At 35.0% G+C, this 18,932-nt stretch overlaps 2 protein-coding genes across 3 annotated transcripts; one reads left to right on the top strand and one right to left on the bottom strand.

The window, feature by feature from the left end:
* The first annotated feature begins 2,392 nt into the window (after window positions 1-2,392).
* LOC133520845 (uncharacterized) lies at window positions 2,393-15,184 on the top strand. 2 transcript variants are annotated; one of them, XM_061855528.1, is made up of 8 exons: window positions 2,393-2,950; window positions 5,728-5,884; window positions 7,673-7,753; window positions 10,395-10,443; window positions 11,801-12,107; window positions 12,538-12,826; window positions 13,133-14,143; window positions 14,517-15,184. In XM_061855528.1, the coding sequence occupies exons 2-8, from the start codon at window positions 5,736-5,738 to the stop codon at window positions 14,707-14,709; spliced, it is 2,079 nt and encodes a 692-aa protein (XP_061711512.1). In that variant the 5' UTR covers window positions 2,393-2,950; window positions 5,728-5,735; the 3' UTR covers window positions 14,710-15,184. The 2 variants fall into 2 exon arrangements, with proteins under 2 accessions (XP_061711512.1, XP_061711513.1); XM_061855529.1 differs by having other exon boundaries at window positions 2,637-2,780.
* Window positions 15,068-18,783, bottom strand: LOC133520329 (fibrillin-1-like). The gene is made up of 2 exons (XM_061854701.1): window positions 16,328-18,783; window positions 15,068-15,724 (listed from the first exon to the last, which is right to left on the bottom strand). The coding sequence occupies exons 1-2, from the start codon at window positions 18,781-18,783 to the stop codon at window positions 15,634-15,636; spliced, it is 2,547 nt and encodes an 848-aa protein (XP_061710685.1). The 3' UTR covers window positions 15,068-15,633.
* Between the last annotated feature and the right edge of the window lie 149 nt (window positions 18,784-18,932).

The raw sequence follows: 18,932 nt of genomic DNA on the forward strand, positions 1-18,932 counted from the left end.
AATGAGGTTTTATTTTTTATTTTACCCACAAATAAATAAATAAACTCTCCTCTCGAATACATTTTTTAAATTTTTCGATGTCAATCAATAGGTAAGTATGTCCAGACTAGACCTCAAAGTGGCAATACCGCAGTCAAAAATGTGTTTTTTACCGACTTATGGCGAAAGAATGATTTCGAAAAATATTTAATTACTTATCTCTGAAACTAGGCCTAATACAGAAAATTTTATATGACATTTTAGTTTCTAAATATTACCTTTCTTAGTTTCTTATTTTTTTAGATTTTTATTTTGTAACATGTAATCGCTATTTGTAAAACTGTAACTCAAAAAGTTTTTTTGTATAACCTATTTTTTGCAGTGTTGTCACTTTTTGACATCTATCAATAAGGATATTTTGACTAGGTCCTATAGTGGCAATATCTCCATCATAAAGGTGTTTTACACTAAGTAACAAAAAAAGGTGGTTTTTTCTTGTAAGTGGCTTTAACTCTGAAATCAGGAAAATTTTAAAAAAATATATAGGACATTTTAGTATTTAAATATGATCAGGAATATACTGTTAAAATCTCTCGCAATGCTCACGGGCACCGTGTATAGTTCATGCAATAAAGAAAATGAAGAATATTACATTGTAACTCGTAGCTATTTTTTTGTAGTAACTTAACTACGGGTAATAGTGGTAATATTAGGGTAGCATTGCACTACAAATCAGCTAGATCTAACTTACTAATGTGCCCCTAAGTACTAAGTAAAAAAAGCCAAGCCAAGATCCATCTAAGGTTTAAGCTAATCTGTTTGTCAACACTAACGGTAAGAAATGTTCAATGTAAAGTAATCCCTAAGTGGCTCATCAATTAAAGTCCGTGACTGTACCTAGGACCAAAACTTTAAGGGCCATTTAATCCAAGAATAACCGATTTTTTTTCTTTTATCCATCCTATTATTAATTATTATAAATACGAAAATAACTGCCTGTCTGTATGTCTGTTACCTCTTCGTGCTTAAACCGCAAAATAGACATAGATGAATTTTGGTTTGGAGATGAGGAAATAGCATAGTTTATAAATCACCATCATGATTATCTCAAGGAAACGAAGTAGCGGACAGAAGCAAGTTCGAAAATAATTGTTTAAAACGGCCAGTCCTCGCATGTAGATCATCAACGTTACAATTATACTTACATTGCATATATAAAGACCTTTAATAGACTTCTTTAATTGCCCTACAATCGCACTAGAAGATTTTATCTACTACATCCGAGTCAAACGCTTATGCCTAATCGACGTATAGCGTACCGCAAGGTCAGGAATTAGTCACTAACTCTTCCACTTATGTCATACCTGTTTTATTCTTTGATATTAAAACAAACAACATATTTCCCAGAATTAGCAGTCGTTTAAATACTTTACCAATAATACCAATACAATAAAAGGAAAAGTGTCTAAAACAAAAATATAAGTATCATCATCAGAAATAGATTTTAATTAACTCTTCCCCTCAGTGTGTATTTTAAATGTTAAATTATAATAACTAAATACCGTAAATGTGCATAATTATAAATTATACTTAAACTGAAATATGTCATACTTATACCTACTAACATGACGATGTTGATGTGCTTGTCAATGATGTAATGTTTTAAATTGTATATAAACTTAAAATTAATGATAAAAGTACTTAAAATAAGGGTCTTATAAATAAAAAAATGGAAGTGTGTCCAGGAGGCTGGCCGCATTGCCACGTTGAATGGCAATGCTTATACGTTGAGCGAAATACTGGCCAACCTTCTGGTCTATGCTTGTTTTCGCTTGTATGTAAATTCCATGTTGACGTGTGGAAGTGCCCTTGTGGCCTATTTGCAGGCCGGATTCAAACTGATGTCTTCAACTTAGGTGGCACGTTTTGGACCACTAGGCTACTTGGCCACAGTGGTACCCGTCGTAGTTTCTGGAGTATATGCAAAATATAAATATTTATTAAAATAATTTGATTTCTTCCCTAATCTGTAAATAATTAATGATAAAAAATAATTATGGCGTACGAAAATGATTTAACATTGCTCGCGCGCACCATCAATGGTCCTCTCAGACCATTCGCAGTCCAGTCCGCTGGCGTCCTTTAAGAAAGTGCTAATTATGCTGGTTTTTATTTTAGTAGTAGTAGACTCGGCATTGTATGTAGCCAAAACGCTTCGTAGAGGCAAAACGACAACGTGTAGTGATTAGCGCTGAATGGGTTAATAATTTCAATAATTAGCGAAATTAACAAACTGGATTGGAAGTCTAGGGTCTAAGCCTTTGCCCAACAGTGCGACACCTTATAGGCTCTTAAAAAACTTAATCTGAATCAACTAATGCTAATCACATTTTGTGTGGTTGGGCACAGCACAGCGGATGTCATACCAGATCTAGAGCAGAGCCCAACTGGGGAAGTACCTCCACCTTACAGAAAACCGCAGCCAAATAACACTAGACCCTACTCATAGTGTTTTATTCCTGCCGGTGAGTAAGGTTGCCAGAGCTCAAAGAGGGTGCGGAATGTTAGGGTCGGCAACGTGTATGTAACTCATCTGGAGTTACAGGCATACATAGGCTACGGAGACTGCTTACCATCAGGCCGTATGCTTGTTGGACACCGACATAGTATAAAAAAATAACATGATATCTACGGAACCACGCAAATGTGATCTAAAACACGCATATATTATCTGATGAACACAATTCTATAGTCCGCACAGTGTACAAGTAAACCTCGCCGAGACAAGTATAGTTACTAAGGTAGGCATTATGTCATACTTATTATCGTGTGTTGATGTCATTACATCGATAAAAACAAGAACCGTATGTTAGGAGTTTGGGACCCTGTATAAATAGTGTGTGAAGATTGTTTAATTTTTGTGTCAAAGTGAAAATTGTGTGTAAAATGAATTTTAAATTTAGTGTTTAAGGTAAAAATAGAATTAATGAAAAACTATAAGAGTCTAACAGAAAGATTTTTACAAGTGATAAAATGATCCAGTATAAGAAAACAATACCAATTACCTAGAAAAAAATTATGTCATAAATAAATTTAAAGAAAAGTGAAATAATTATTAAAGACAAGTATAAAATTCACAACACATCCTAAGACTTTAAAATAATAAATCGGTAATTATTACCGATACAATTACTTGTTATATTTGAGGAGTACTATTATAGTACTATTATAGTACTCGTCAAATATAACAAGTAATACAATTACTTGTTATATTTGAGGAGTACTATTATAGTACTATTATAGTAATCGTCAAATATAACAAGTAATTGTATTGTGTGCGTATTGCTACTAATAACATAAATTACTTACATTTATCAGATTAATTAACTTCAGTGATTTAAGAAATTTAATAATTTTACTTTTCATCACACTTGCTCAAAAAATGTATTAAGTTGAAGCTGATTCATTTCAAATAGTTATGTGTTTTTTTCTGTTTTGGTTAAGTACTTAATCACTCTTGAGTGACTAAGTTCCAAGGCACTCAAAGGTATGATTTTATTGTTAAAACACTAATACGTATCTATCATTTCACATTTTTCCTTGTGCTTATAAAATACATTAGATTAATGTTATAACAATTAATAGAAACTCACTTAAGTTAAAATATTGCACAATTTTTATAAATAATTAAACTATATAACTTAAAAACGGTTTGAATTACTTTTATATTACTTTAATGTATGGTACGCCAGAACGGGTTACGTCTCATGTAAAAATTAAAATGGTGGAATAGTCCTTACAATATAATTTTTGTTACTAATAGTTAACTTTTTTAAACAGTAAAATCATTATTACATTAATTTCACTTCTATTACAATCGCGTTTACAATTATTTTCTAACCAACTTAGTGCATCATCGTGTTATGTGTGGTACGGGGTCGAAAGATCCCGTAAAAACACAATAACAAGTAAATTTAATTGCCACAGTATGAGTGATCTCATTAATTACTCATCATTAAAATTTTCTCCAAGTAAATAAATTCAGATAACACAAAATATTTATACATACAAGATAAGATTTGTAGGTATCTATTCCAATGCATAATACATTTACTTGTAAACAAATTATTACATAATATTAAGTAGGGCAATCATGGATAGTCGATAACATGCAGTCACTCGGTGATAATTGATAAGTCTCGTAATGTGATATAAACTTGACGGGAGATCCGGATAGTAAACAAAAGACTATATAAGTAAATGAAATACATGTTTTGTAAAATAAACTAAATTAAAAACAGATGTTAGAATTATAATTCTACCATTTACATATACAAAAGAGATCGCTTTTTAGCGATAAGACCGCCAGTTGTTACCTGGTTTTAATTTCATTAAAAAAATATTTTTAGTTTAACAATTATCTATAATGTTTAATTGTTGGTGCAATCAAGAATATTTACTTATAACAATAAATTATTATATTGGTAAATTTTATTTTTGTTAGTATTCTTCAGTAAAGAACTTTTAAAGAAAATAAATAAATTTTATGAACTATTCGTACAGTTCAACCTTATATACAGTGTGTAAATCCATTACGGGCAATAAATTAAACCAGATATAGAACTTATCCGTGTAATCATCATTTAAGAAGTTTTTTTAAGTTACACTTAATTTTGACTCTGTAATTAATTTTTGAAAATTTACCTAGTAGCAATACATATACACTGCTAACATTAACATATGATATGAAAGGATTATTATTCATAATATAGAAGTTCACTTAAAACTACGCGAGGGAAATTGTTAGGAATTTATATTGTGATCGTCAGTTTGTTTTACTTTATATAAATAGTAAAAATATGTGACAATTAATAATTCATTTAAAAATACTAAAGTTTTTTAATTACAATTGTATGGCATTGGCATCAGTTAAGTAATATAAAAAAAAAACAATTATTCTGGAAATAAATTCACTAAGAACGGGTCGTCATTAAGGTAGAAAATTAACAATTGAGCACTTATGTTACAGAAATAATGTCAGCATAAGAAATAATGTCACCATTAGGGTCATTACTCATTACTAAGCTCTCTCATTAATGAATTGATGCGAGACGGACCGATTGAGCTATAAGTTCCTTATTGCACCAATAACAATGCTATAAGTTCCTTATTGCACCAATAACAATACATTTTACATGTACAACTACAAAGAAGTTTAACGGTACAATATAACTAGGTTATAATAGAACAGGCGATCTTATCGGTAAAAAACGATCTCTTCCAGATAACCTATCAATGATATCATGTCACGTTAGCATCTTTTTTTACAGACGTTTTCTAGTAAACAGTATTATAAACATGATTCACGTTAGCGACGTAATAATAGACTCACAATTTTCCTTATGGTTGTTAAGTAATGTAGATTGACTAATAAGTTTCCTCCTATTCTGTCTTGGGTGTTAAACCTTGACCTACCTTGACCATGAAATGTAGGTCACACAATGAAGGTACTTTTAATAATCAAACTTCCGTGAGACACAGACATTAAATATGTCAAAACGGGTCACTCACTTATTTTAAGTGGAAAACGCTCATGCCTGGGGTCCGCTTGACAACTTATTCCCAGAATTGTCGTAGGCACTAGTTTTAATTTCCTCCTGCAGTATTTAGCAAATTTAATTTCTAACTATCATTCTTTATCCTATTTGGATTAAGTCACTCTTTATCTAAAATGTTTTTTTTCTGCAGAAATCACCATGCTCTTCTTTATATTGGTGAGCGCTCTGCTCTCCGTAAGCTTAGCGAACAACCCCAAAGATGACGTCCAGTACATGAACTTGGAAATCAAGAACGTCAAGGGAGGAGGGGGCAGCTACGTTTATAGAGGAGGAGAAAATATTAACAGGTACTTAACTGACTTAAATATTTTTATCTTTATAGTTACAAAAGAGAAGAGAAAAACTTGAATATGGACCCTGGGCTCCGGATACAGTTTTACGTGTTTTTCCTTTTAAAAACTTACGTGTTTTGTAAAATAAGTTTTATATAATTTATCTCCAAGGTTTTAAGAAAGTAAATGTATATTGAAAATATTTGTGTTATGAGTAATTCAATATTTATGCACAATAAACTAAAATAGTAACTTATCAACCCACATCCACAAGTGTCTAATAGAAATATCATTTTGTTTACAGCGGGTGTGAAGGTATTACTATATTTATATTAGTTACTGGTGATAAATGTAATCGTATGTTAACTGGAACCAACGAAAAACTAACACACAAAGAAAACTTTTATTTACGTGAAATCGCAACTAAGTTAGTGACTCCTCACATACGGTATGTCGAGTTATCGCTTAGCAGGCACGCAAGGTTAGTGTCTGCAGGCAGTCATGGAGCTGTTCAACCGTCTCATATTGAACCAAAATAAACCAAGCAAACGGGATGAACGCTAAGATTGAAGAGTTTCCAGCACATCAAATACTCGTTAGCATTCTTATTAAAATATATTAGAAAAAATCCAAACCAATAAATCCAGCTTAATATGCTTTAAGTAATTTACAAGTACATGCAAAGTATGCTAATTGTCTCCGAGTAAAAGATGACTCAATTCACCAAATTGTAATTTTCCGCAACTGGTATGTACGTAGCCATTGTTTAATTACCAATGAAACGAAGATAAAATATGCAAGATGAACGTTTAAATCTCATTAGAATTCAGCATTCGTACAAACATGTCACCACCAATTGTCGAGTTTATTATTGTTATGGTCGAATGTACGGTGAGTATAAAATCCATAAAAAATGTTTTACCTTGCGTTGTGTGCGCGATATATTAAATTACCAAAATAACTAAAACCTGTTTGCAAGTAACATAGTGATTCATCAAGTAACAACATTCTAATACAAATAAGAGTATCAATGATAATTGATCGGAAGGATGCAAAACAAATAGATTTCATTGTCTTACCTACTTCAAAAACTGGCTCTTTGTTTATGGTAATATTCTTCGGTATCGATAAACAATAACAAAAACAGTTTACCTAGTAGGTATATTTTTGATATTTATGTAAGTGATAGACCTTTAGTGCGATGTTTCTAATACACAGTAAAAGTTTTTTTACTTGTAGTTTTATAAAGCGGAGTTTCATAAAATTGAATTTGTAGATTTAATATTATGAATTTTGAGATTAAATACTTATAAATTTTTTTTTATCAAGTATTCTATTTATTGACAATAACAATATACATAATGGATATATACAGATGATTACTATAACTAGCTTATATCTAAAATAGGCCCTTGAGGCATTGTACCAAGGATGCTGGCGGCATTTCCTCGTTGTATCGCAATACTGACACGTTGTGCGAGGAAGCCGCCAGCTCTTCGGTCACCAGTTACTTCAACCAGACGTTTCGCGATTTCTCCAAAAAACTTGTGCGCGATGGGACCCCAATAATATATATAGTTTATATCACGTTCTTACTGCGATACGGGGTCCATTCAACCCAGTACAGGTGTAAACGTATGATGGCTTAAACTAACTGCCGCAGTGAATTTGTAAATTTACTTATATTTTTAGTAGTAAAATATATGCTCCTACCTATTTAGTGTCATTACCACATTTTAATCAGACTACGCGATTGATTGATTGAATTCTATGTGGCCATCTAACGTCTATTTTCCGTTTCAGATTCTTCAACCACACGCAGCACGGCTACGTACAGGCCAGTCAGACCAACCATGAGATCGGAGTCTGTTACATAGAAGTCCCGTAAGTACATGAATGTAGGTACATGTGTATCCCGTACCAAAGGGCCTACCGCGAACCACGTTCGACGCGTTGGCGTTGCCTCTCTATCGCACTTGTAAATTCTTACGTAAGTGTGACAGGTACAACATGTCGAATGTGGTTCGCGGTAGGCTCTTAGGTTCCTCGACCACACGCAGCACGGCTACCTGCAAGCCAGCCAGACCAAACACGAGGTCGGCGTCTGCTACATAGAGGTCCCGTAAGTACATGAGTGTAGGTATATATATGTCCCGTTTATTCTTCAACCACACGCAGCACGGCTATTTACAGGCCAGCCAGACCAACTAGACCGAAGTCTATTACATAAAAGTCCCGTAAGTTCAATGTGGTTGGCAAATGTCAATGGTTTGCATAGATGGCGCCAGCATCGGTTTCCCCTGTCTCTATTTTTTAATCTATAAAAATTGGCTCAAAACTAGCATACAGATACAGGCCATAAAAAAAAACAAGAATTTAACACCACAGTTTAACACAATTCTAGGGATTGTTAGGAAAACCTATGCTGGCGCCATCTGTGAAATACTTCAACAAATAAACATGTATATCAAATATTCATTATCGTATAAGCTACAAAAAGACCGATACTAAGGTTACAAATGGTCGAATGTCGTAAAATCATTCATTGACATCGTCAATGTCCCAATAATAAATAAATAAATAAATATTTTAGGGACATTCTTACATAAACTGACTAAGTCCCACGGTAAGCTCAAGAAGGCTTGTGTTGTGGGTACGCAGACAACGATATATATAATATACAAATACTTAAATACATAGAAAACATCCAAGACTCAGGAAAAATACCTGTGCTCATCACACAAACATGTCCTTACCGGGATTCGAACCCAGGACCATCGGCTTCATAGGCAGGGTCACTACGCACTAGGCCAGACTGGTTTAGATAATATATATGTACTTATATCTACAATGTAGAGGTAAGTTCATATTGTCGGTATGTTCAAATGCCGTATTGCCAATGTAGCACAATCGAACTAGGACAAAGCTCGAAATCTCTAGAGCAGTCCTAAAATGTGGTAAGTATGTATTAATGATTAAAAGCCCCATTTTATGCACACTGTCCCGGCTGGCGGCGGTTCCTCGAGGTCCCCAAACGTCAAAAGGTGTAGACATGAAAAAAATCACCTTTAATAATACATGCCAAACTTCATGCCAGATTTCTAGCTTTTTCCTAGTTCGATTACGCTGTAATTAATGATAATAATATGTCGAAATGTTCATTGTTCATACCTAATTGGAATTTCACAAATTAAACCACATTAAAAATTTGTTCCACAACGAATGATATCTCGATATGATGAACGGATGTTTGACAGGAAGTCATATACCTATCCACTCTAAAATTAAGTAACTTAATGTTATAGGAAAATAACTGGTACCTACGTCAATAAGGGAATTTATATAACCGTATCGTATTGCAATTTAGATTAAAAGCGTTTCTCAACAAAAATACACATCAAGGTTGTTTACCTACCCTTACTCTGATGCAAAAAAAAAATATATTAATTAATAATTATATTCAGTTCATAATGTTTATTTATTAAAATATATTTATTGAGATAACAATATACATAATGGATATATACAGATGATTACTATAACTAGCTTATATCAAAAATAGGCCCTTGAGGCATTGTACCAAGGATGCTGGCGGCATTTCCTCGTTGTATCTAGACTATACATCTCTATTGTATTGTAGTAATTATTTATAATGTAATGTTTACCCAAGTATTGGCTGTTGTAGTTTTAAATGTTGTTATGTATTTTTCATGTCACTACATATATGCTGTTACTATAAATGTTGTATTGACTTGTTGTGACGACCGGTTTGGCCTAGTGGGTAGTGACGTTGCCTACGAAGCTGATGGTCCCGGGTTCAAATCCTGGTAAGGGCATTTATTTGTGTGATGAGCATGGATATTTGTTCCTGAGTCATGGGTGTTTTCTATGTATTTAAGTATTTATAAATATTTATATATTATATATATCGTTTTCTAAGTACCCTCAACACAAGCTTTATTGAGCTTACTGTGGGACTTAGTCAATTTGTGTAATAATGTCCTATAATATAATATAATGTCCTATAATAATATAAAAGAGCCCTTGAGGCCTACTTGCATAATAAATTTTTGAATTTTTGAATTTTTTGAATTATCGCAATACTGATACGTTGTGCGAGGAAGCCGCCAGCTCTTCGGTCACCAGTTACGTCAACCAGACGTTTCGCGATTTCTCCAAAAAACTTGTGCGCGCTGGGACCCCATGGACCTAGAGTTTTAACGCCTTTCATGTTTATTTATTTATTTTAACGGTTTTGCTCATGTAACAATGGTGTGTGTGTGGAGAAAGAAAGATGATTTTTATTAGAACTATCGAAAACAACAGAAAAACTTGATACAATACATATAAAATACACAAATAAAAATACTAAACGATATATATATATATATTAACTAATATACCAAACTCCCGGTATGAATGTACGGTGAAAGCAGCCGTCATATTATCCTTTAGAACAATTATAATTGAAAACATGTAAAAGCTGTATTGTATGATTTAAATGCATACTTTCTTAATGTTTCAGGACCTCTACACTCGTGCGGGACCCAAAACATATACCGGCTGGTAATGGCGTAAGTATCCGCTACAGTTTTTTTTAATTTCTCATGTTCTGAAAGTGGGTCGTTGTTATTCTAAATAAGTATGTAGAAAATGATGCTGTTCTGCTCTAGAGCACTGTACTTTCTAAGTACGTTTTTATCTGTTTTTACAATTAGCAATTAAAACGTTGGTATGAAATGGATTTGTTATACAATTTCCATTCTGATGATCAACTCCCCATTCCATAAATAACGATATTTATTTAAATTGTTAATTGACTTACCCTTAAGTAATTCTACTGAAGTTTATTCTAAGCCATGTTTTTTTAAATGCACATGTGTTTTACCTCGTATTCGAAATAAAAAGTGAGTGTTTAATTCGGCTGAAAGGCATCATTTCAGTCTCGGACTATTGGCGTTCTCACTGTGTTCGAGCACCAAACTACCTCGACATAAATGGGTGCCTTTCTTCTCTTAGTTATTTAACAATCTTCTGTATAACTTTTATTTTAAGATAACTTATTGCAGGTTCGTGAGGTACAGCATAATACAGCCCAAAGAATATGGAAAATAATAATTAACTTTGAAAGGCCTATAATTTAATGATAGTTAATAAACTAACACAAAATTTAAAACAACGGGGACAAAAAGTCACAAATCCTTTGTCTCACTTAAAGCGCGCCCTTTGTACAGTCAGCATCAAAAGTAGCGCATGAAACAACGCGTCAAAAGTATCTGATATTCCGGATAAATTTTCTAAATGTATATAAATCTCTAAAATTCACGTCCAAAAGTATATCTTTCACACTCCAAAGTCCAAGAACTATCACGTTTTGTTAAGCTGTTATAGAATGGTAGATACTTTTGAAGCGTTGTTTGATTCGCTACTTTTGATGCTGACTGTACACAATGCCACAGACATACTCACATACATATTTAATACCTAGTTACTTAGATTCATATTTTGAACTTATGACTTTACCACCTTCTTTTTGCGTCGGTGGTTAAGGCAGCCTTTCCACTAAGACACAGATACGTGGAAATGAGAGAAGACGTGAGGGAATTAACAAAAGGCATAGGTTGTAGTCCACGTCTCTCCACTCCCCTAGACTACAATATAACCAATGTTTACCCTAAAGTACAGATTATACCTATTTAGGAAGCAGAGTTTCTAATTTAAGGAAATCTATGTAAATTGATGTTTATGACAATAATCATTAATTCATTCATTTTTCAATGCCATTGGTTATTTCCCTCTTGTCTTCTCTCATCTCCACTTATCGTCTCAGTGGAACGGCAGCCTAAACCATGAAATTGTCCAATTACCATTACAAACGTCTAACAAAGTTTTAATTTATTTGAACAACCAAATAAAAACTGAACTTTCCAGTCGCGATCAGAACTGAGCCGCATCCGCACCTGCTGCCACGGATACATCCGAAACATCCACAACTACCTCATCTGCGACCCCGTCTGCACCGTAGAATGCGTCAACGCTCTCTGCACCGCTCCCGAAGTCTGCACATGCTTTCCTGATCATGTGAGGAATACTGCTGGATTCTGCGTAGCGACTTGTCCTATTGGATGCCAGAATGGACATTGTAATGGGCAACAGTGCCTGTGTAAAGAGGGTTTCAAGTTGGATGTCAGTGGGAGATTCTGCGTGCCGCATTGCAGGGATAACTGTGGTGGAATTGGTAAGTGACAAATCGAGCAACCTTATAAGACAAAGTTTACTGATCATGACATGTGAATCTGCAGGATGCTGCGTAGCAACCAGTTCAGTATTTGCAAAACAAGGGATTCAAGATTTGATGTTTCGTTGCATGGATTGTTGTTGGGTAGCACATCTATTTAGACGACTTAATGTTCGAATTATTGAAGGTTTTCAAAAAATACTTTAGAGCTATAAATGAGCTCTTATACTTCTGGCATCTCTAAAAAATCTAATTATGCCAAGGTACATGCTTTTTTGGATGAATAATTCTGTTGTATTCTATGTAGTGAAGTGTCCAATTGGATATCAGGATCTCATTTTTATTTTTATTGGTCTCATTTTTAGGATCCGTTAGAACCTTTCATGGTATAATATTTAAAAACAGTCTCACAAAACAATCATCTTTGCAGGAAACTGCACAGCTCCAAACACATGCGAATGCAAGCCCGGCTACTCCTCAACTCCTGACGGCTCCTGCAGGCCTGGTGGCCAGGGATCATATTCCCAAACACAGCACCCTGGAGCACCTGGTGTTCCTGGGTCACTGCACACAATTCCTGGATCACAACAGACTGTTCCTGGGTCACAGCAATCTTTGCCGTGTGGTAGCTGTGTAAACGGTTACTGCGCGGGTACAGAATGCCGCTGCCGTCCGGGTTATTTGCTGTACAGAGGAGAGTGTAAAGCTCTTTGCAATCCGTAAGTGAATATTTTGTTAAAGAAGAAGCTGGGTTGATCAATCCAAATTATATAAATAGGTATAGAATTTATTAAAGGCCAGAATAATCTTTGATTAGGTATTTTGTGTTCGACACCTTGTTAGTAGTGACTAGTGAGTCACTGTTTAACATGTCTTTAGTAGATTCTACGAGTATGTAAAACTAATTGAGGGTCGGTCATGATCTAAATCTAAAGCTGAAGACAAGTTGCCACTAGATACATCTTGAAAACTATGTCAGTATTTATAAAGAGTTTGTATTTAATCTACGAATTATTGTCTTTCAGGAATTGCGAACTTGGTAAAGATTGCGTTGCCCCTAACGTTTGCGCACCGAAAGGACCTGGAGTCAACGCAACACAATCTCACAACAGCCCACAGTACCCATACCCCAACCCAACACAAACTCCATACCAAAACCCGAGTCAATACCCTAATGGCCAATACCCACAAAATCAGAACCAGTACCCAGGTCAAAACCCAAACAATCAGCATAACCAACAATATCCCAATTCTGCCAACCCTACTGGTCAGCATCAACCTACTCCCATCTATGCACCGTACCCTGGTCAACAGAATCAATACCCAGGTCAACAGAACCAATATTATCCAGGCCAACAAAATCAGTACCCTACACCGTCCCCTTCACAACCAAATGGAACTAATTCCGGATACCCAAACCAATATCCGCAGCCAGGCCATCAGCATCTGTATCCTCAACTTCCTTCTAACTATCCTAATAATCCTCAAACAAACCAAGGTAACAACGGAACAGGTCTGAGAACAGAAGGCCAGGTCTTTTACCAGAATCGTCCGTATAATCCCTTTGAGAATGTCACCTTTAACTTGCAACAAGGAGGATCGGATCAGACTTTAGGACACAGTCAGAACGCAACGCAAGGGCATTATGGCGGAGGACACTATTCTCAAGGCCAATACGGCCAAGAACAAACTAGTCAGGGACAATTTAACCATGGTCAAACCAACCAGGGACAATATAGCCAAGGACAGTTTGGACAAGGGCAATACAGCCAAGGGCAATACAGTCAAGGACAATATGGCCAAGGACAATATAGCCAAGGTCAAAATGGTCAGGGTCATTATCAGCAAGGATATTATCCTTATCCTGGACAACATGTACCTTATGGTCAGAATGGTGAAAACCAACAAGGGCAAATATCAAGTAACGTATTCGGAAATTGCGAACAACCCTGTGTTAATGGAAACTGTGTTGGAGTAAACAGATGTGAATGCTTACCTGGATACAATCAGGACCCTGCAGATTCTACTGGCACCAGGTACCTATTTTTATTTCTTGAATATTGTTATCTGTCTTTCTTATTCATATTTTCGTTTGGATGTTTACTATATTTTAATGTAATTTAATATTAATGTTTCAACAAATAAATATTGAAGTAGTTTTTCAATAAAATAAATATCTATTATTATTGCTCTATCGTTAATTATCCTGTTCTTTATCTTACTCGTTTTCAAATCTGCTTTTATCGTTCTAGATACCTTCTACAGTCAAACATATGAAGATCTAAACAAAGTCTTCTTATTTTTGACTGCAGAATCTCTCTTCGATATAAGCATCTACATAATTTTTCTCATTACCATCTCTTGCATAGCGAACCTTCGGATTCGTATCAACTATCTCCTCGTTTCCAGGTGCATTCCCTATTGCCATGGCGGTTGTCTCAACGGGTACTGCGCGTCGCCAAACAACTGCGTCTGCTCAGAAGGCTACCACAAGGACTTCAGTGTCAAGGGACGATCAGGGTGCGTGAAGCGCTTTAGACGGTCGGCTGAACCAGTAAAAGTTGCTGATGTCCTAGTGTTCGAGATTCCTGATACAGAGTAATGATAAATGTAGATTTAACTGACGATTAGAGTGAAGATGGTGGTGCCATACTTTGAGTCAATCTCCAATATTTTATACGTTGTTTTTTTTTTCAAGTTTAGTATAATTATGATGTACAGTAATATCGCTGTTTTAGCTGCTAGATGTCTTACCAAGTAGTTTATTATTAAAATATACCTTCTATCTACCTATTCGTCACAAATAACTAATGAGGGTACCTCATATTTAGATCTGATATTTAATTTGCTCTCATTTTCATGTAGGTAAGTATAACTTTTGTAAATAATTATGCAGAATGTGAGAAATGATGTAAAATGTTTAAGGATAACTGTCATTTACCAAAATGGATACACAACAATACACTAAAAACAACTTTATTAATGACTACATTATTTGTACATTGAATTATTACAATCGATTTACTTTTAGGAGACAATTTTATGTTCAATAAACTAATAAATAAAAATGTTTTTTTTATAATCACGCCGAGTATCATTACTCCACTACTTGCACAGATAGGCTCCTCACATTGGGAATATGATTAGCTTCTGGTTATGTTCATTCATCACTTTAACAATTAACTGTTCGTGTAAAATACAATTAAATATTTCATATAAAATCTTGCGTTTGTTTTTATAAAGTCACTAATACACTGAGTGGTTTTATTGTCTGACCAAATCAGCTGTTCAAGACATGAATTTGATGATGTTTTTTTGAATAGCTACGAGTATAAAGTGTGCAATGTGGTGTACATATTCACATCGCTGAGTGAGGTCAGACATAATAAAGTAAAACTCTTTAATATTACGTAATAGCATGCTTAATCATAGAACAGTTAAGAATATTAATTATGTTTATAATCAGAACCACGCACTACCTTGTAAATAATATTATCCATCTGCAATCATTTCTAAGTATTCTTGTTTATAGCCATTTTCGTATTAGTTTAATTGAAGCAAATACTAGGGATCCAACGATGCCAACTATTGGCAAAAAAATCCAGCCGGATTGCTTCCTGAAATATAATATTGATTTCAAAATACACAGAAAAAAAGTATGCGAAAACCCTTTTCTCAAAAAGATTCCCAACGTTAAAGTGATAATTTAGTTGGAAATCGTAATAAAAAATTAATGTTTTAAAAACTTACAGTCTTTACTCCTTGTCCAACAATTTAAAGTCAGACCAAGATATGTTGGCAGCGATTTTGATAGCCCAGACGGTGCAAGTGTCAAGTAAACGACATAATTTTATAGAAGTTTGACGTTTAAAATAACCCGTGCACCGTCTGAGCTATCAAAATCGATGCAAACTTATCTTGGTTTGAGTCTACCATATGTGTTTTAACGGCTAAATTTAACGGAGGCAATTTAAGCTTTATGAGGAAGGGTTTCAATATTCGCTTAAGTCTATGTCTACTAGTAAGGCCTCGCATAAGTGGATTAATGGATTCTAGAGTTGGGCGTTCAGCGGGGCGGGGCGTGCGGTGTGTATGTCAAACAAATGCATACGTATAGGAGCGGCCTTAGTGCACGCTGCTGAGATATCACTTGTGAGACCGACACCACGCTGCGAGCGTCCACTCAGGCATTACACTTACTCCATCTTTTTATAACTTACCAATCTTTGTTTTTTTGTTTCTGTTTTTCCATATTTTCTTCTAAAACTTTAGATACCCTTGCTGGTGTTGAATTATTGACATCATAATAGTTATATTTGGAACCATCGTCACTTTTCGATTTTTCTTTATTGCTAATTATTTTTATTTCTACCTTTTCATTTTTTTCAACCTCTTGTTCATACAGTTTATTTCTGATAATGTTATGCTCAGGCAATTTAATTTTGTCGTCTTTTGTATCTACAAGTTCATGCTCATCTCTAAGGACATCTTCTCTAGTAGGAAATATTGGTTCCTTAGTAGTCGTTATAGTAGCATTAATTTTACAAACAATGCGTTCACACTCGTCAGTATTAGTGCTACAATCTTTACCATCAAATGTAACATGTGTAGCTATCAAAGGAGGATCGCATTCACATTTTCCTGGTGCATAACAGTGTCCTTCACAATTTCCACAATCAGGAACACAATTTAATCCCTTTTCTTCGTCAACTTTATATCCTTTAAAACATTTACATACATTAGGCGCCACACAGTTTCCGTTACCACATATGTTATCACATTGAGGTACACAGGTATTTTTATCTTTATGAAATAAGTAACCTTTATCACACTCGCATTTATCTGGTGCTATGCAAGAACCATTTCCGCAATCATTATGACATATCGGTTCACAAATTGGGTTACTGTTTTTGGTAAATTTATAACCTGTGTCACATTGACAATGATTAGGTGATACACAGGAGCCGTTGCCACAATCGATATTGCATTGAGGTACGCACATTGGGTTGTGATACTTGTCAAATTTGTAACTTTCGTCGCACTTGCAGTTATTTGGAGCAATGCAAGTCCCTTTTCCACATTCATTATGACATTGTGGTACACACATTGGGTTACTCTTGTTATCAAATTCATATCCTGCATTGCACTTGCATTCGTTTGGTGCTAAGCATGTCCCGTTTCCGCAACCTGAATAACATTCAGGTACACACATTGGATTACTATTACTGTCATATTTATATCCCGTGTGACATTCACATTTGTTGGGTGCAATACATAAACCATGGTCACATTCAACATCACATTGGGGTACGCATATATTTTTTGCATTTAATTTAAATCCTACGTGACATTTGCATTCATTTGGTGCAACGCAAGTTCCATTTGGACATTCGTTGGTACATTGTGGTACACACATGGGTTTTTTATCATCATCTAACTTGTATCCTGTATGGCATTTACATTGATTGGGACCCATACAGTACCCATTTCCACATTTGATATCGCATTGCGGTACGCACATTGGGCTTTGATTTTTATCTAATGTGTAACCCTTTGCACAATCGCATTCATCTGGAGCTATGCAAGTTCCATTGCCACATTGAGTTTTACATTGCGGAACGCACGTTGGGCTATGCATGTTGTCAAATTCATATCCAACATCACATTTGCAGACATCTGGTGCTATACAAGTTCCATTGCCACATTCAATTTTACATTGCGGAACGCACATTGGGCTATGAATGTTATCAAATTCATATCCAACATCACACGTGCATTTATCTGGTGCTATGCAAGTCCCATTGCCACATTCAGTTTTGCAATTAACAACGCACATTGGATTACTTTTATTGTCAAATGTATATCCTGTATTGCACTTGCATTCGTCTGGCGCTATGCAAATTCCATTTCCGCAATTATTTCTACATTTTGGTACACAAAATGGGGTTTTACTGTAGTCTAATTCATACCCGACATCACACTTACATTCATCTGGAGCTATGCAAGTTCCATTGCCGCATTCAGTTTTACATTGCGGAACGCACGTTGGGCTATGAATATTGTCAAATTCATATCCAACATCACATTTGCAAACATCTGGTGCTATGCAAGTTCCATTGCCACATTCAGTTTTACATTGCGGAACGCACATTGGGCTATGAATGTTGTCAAATTCATATCCAACATCACACGTGCATTTATCTGGTGCTATGCAAGTCCCATTGCCACATTCAGTTTTACAATTAGGAACGCACATTGGGTTACTTTTAGTGTCAAAAATATATCCTGTATTGCAATTGCATTCGTTGGGCGCTATACAAGTTCCTTTTCCACAGTCCTTTCTACATTTTGGTACACACATTGAGCTATAAATGTCGTCAAATTCATATCCAACATCACATTTGCAGACATCTGGTGCTATGCAAGTTCCATTGCCACATTCAGTTTTGCAATGAGGAACGCACATTGGATTATTTTTGTAATCAAATGTAAATCCTGCATTACACTTGCATTTATTTGGCGCAATGCAAGTTCCATATCCACACTTAGGATCACAATGAGGCACACACATTGGGTTATGGTATTTGTCAAATATGTAACCTTTAATACAATTGCATTGGTCTGGACTTATACAAATTCCATTGCCACATTGGGTTTTACAATTTGGAACGCACATTGGGTTACTTTTGTTGTCAAATTTATATCCTGTCTCACACTTGCATTCATTTGGCTTTGTGCAATGCCCATTGCCGCATGGTCGATCACATATGGGGGCGCAGTTCATACTGAAACTATAACTGGCTGTTAGTGTCAATAGCATCAAAT

Source organism: Cydia pomonella, chromosome 8 (genome assembly GCF_033807575.1).
Source record: "Cydia pomonella isolate Wapato2018A chromosome 8, ilCydPomo1, whole genome shotgun sequence".
Lineage (NCBI taxonomy): Eukaryota > Metazoa > Arthropoda > Insecta > Lepidoptera > Tortricidae > Cydia > Cydia pomonella.

Coding starts and splice junctions, on each gene's coding strand:
- LOC133520329 (XM_061854701.1), bottom strand. CDS start 18,783: ATGTGCGTTCCAAATTGTAAAACCCAATGTGGCAATGGAATTTGTATA. Junction 15,725..16,327: donor AAACAAAAAAACAAAGATTG/GTAAGTTATAAA, acceptor ATTATATTTCAG/GAAGCAATCCGGCTGGATTT.
- LOC133520845 (XM_061855528.1), top strand. CDS start 5,736: ATGCTCTTCTTTATATTGGTGAGCGCTCTGCTCTCCGTAAGCTTAGCG. Junction 5,885..7,672: donor GGAGGAGAAAATATTAACAG/GTACTTAACTGA, acceptor TTTCCGTTTCAG/ATTCTTCAACCACACGCAGC. Junction 14,144..14,516: donor GCAGATTCTACTGGCACCAG/GTACCTATTTTT, acceptor CCTCGTTTCCAG/GTGCATTCCCTATTGCCATG.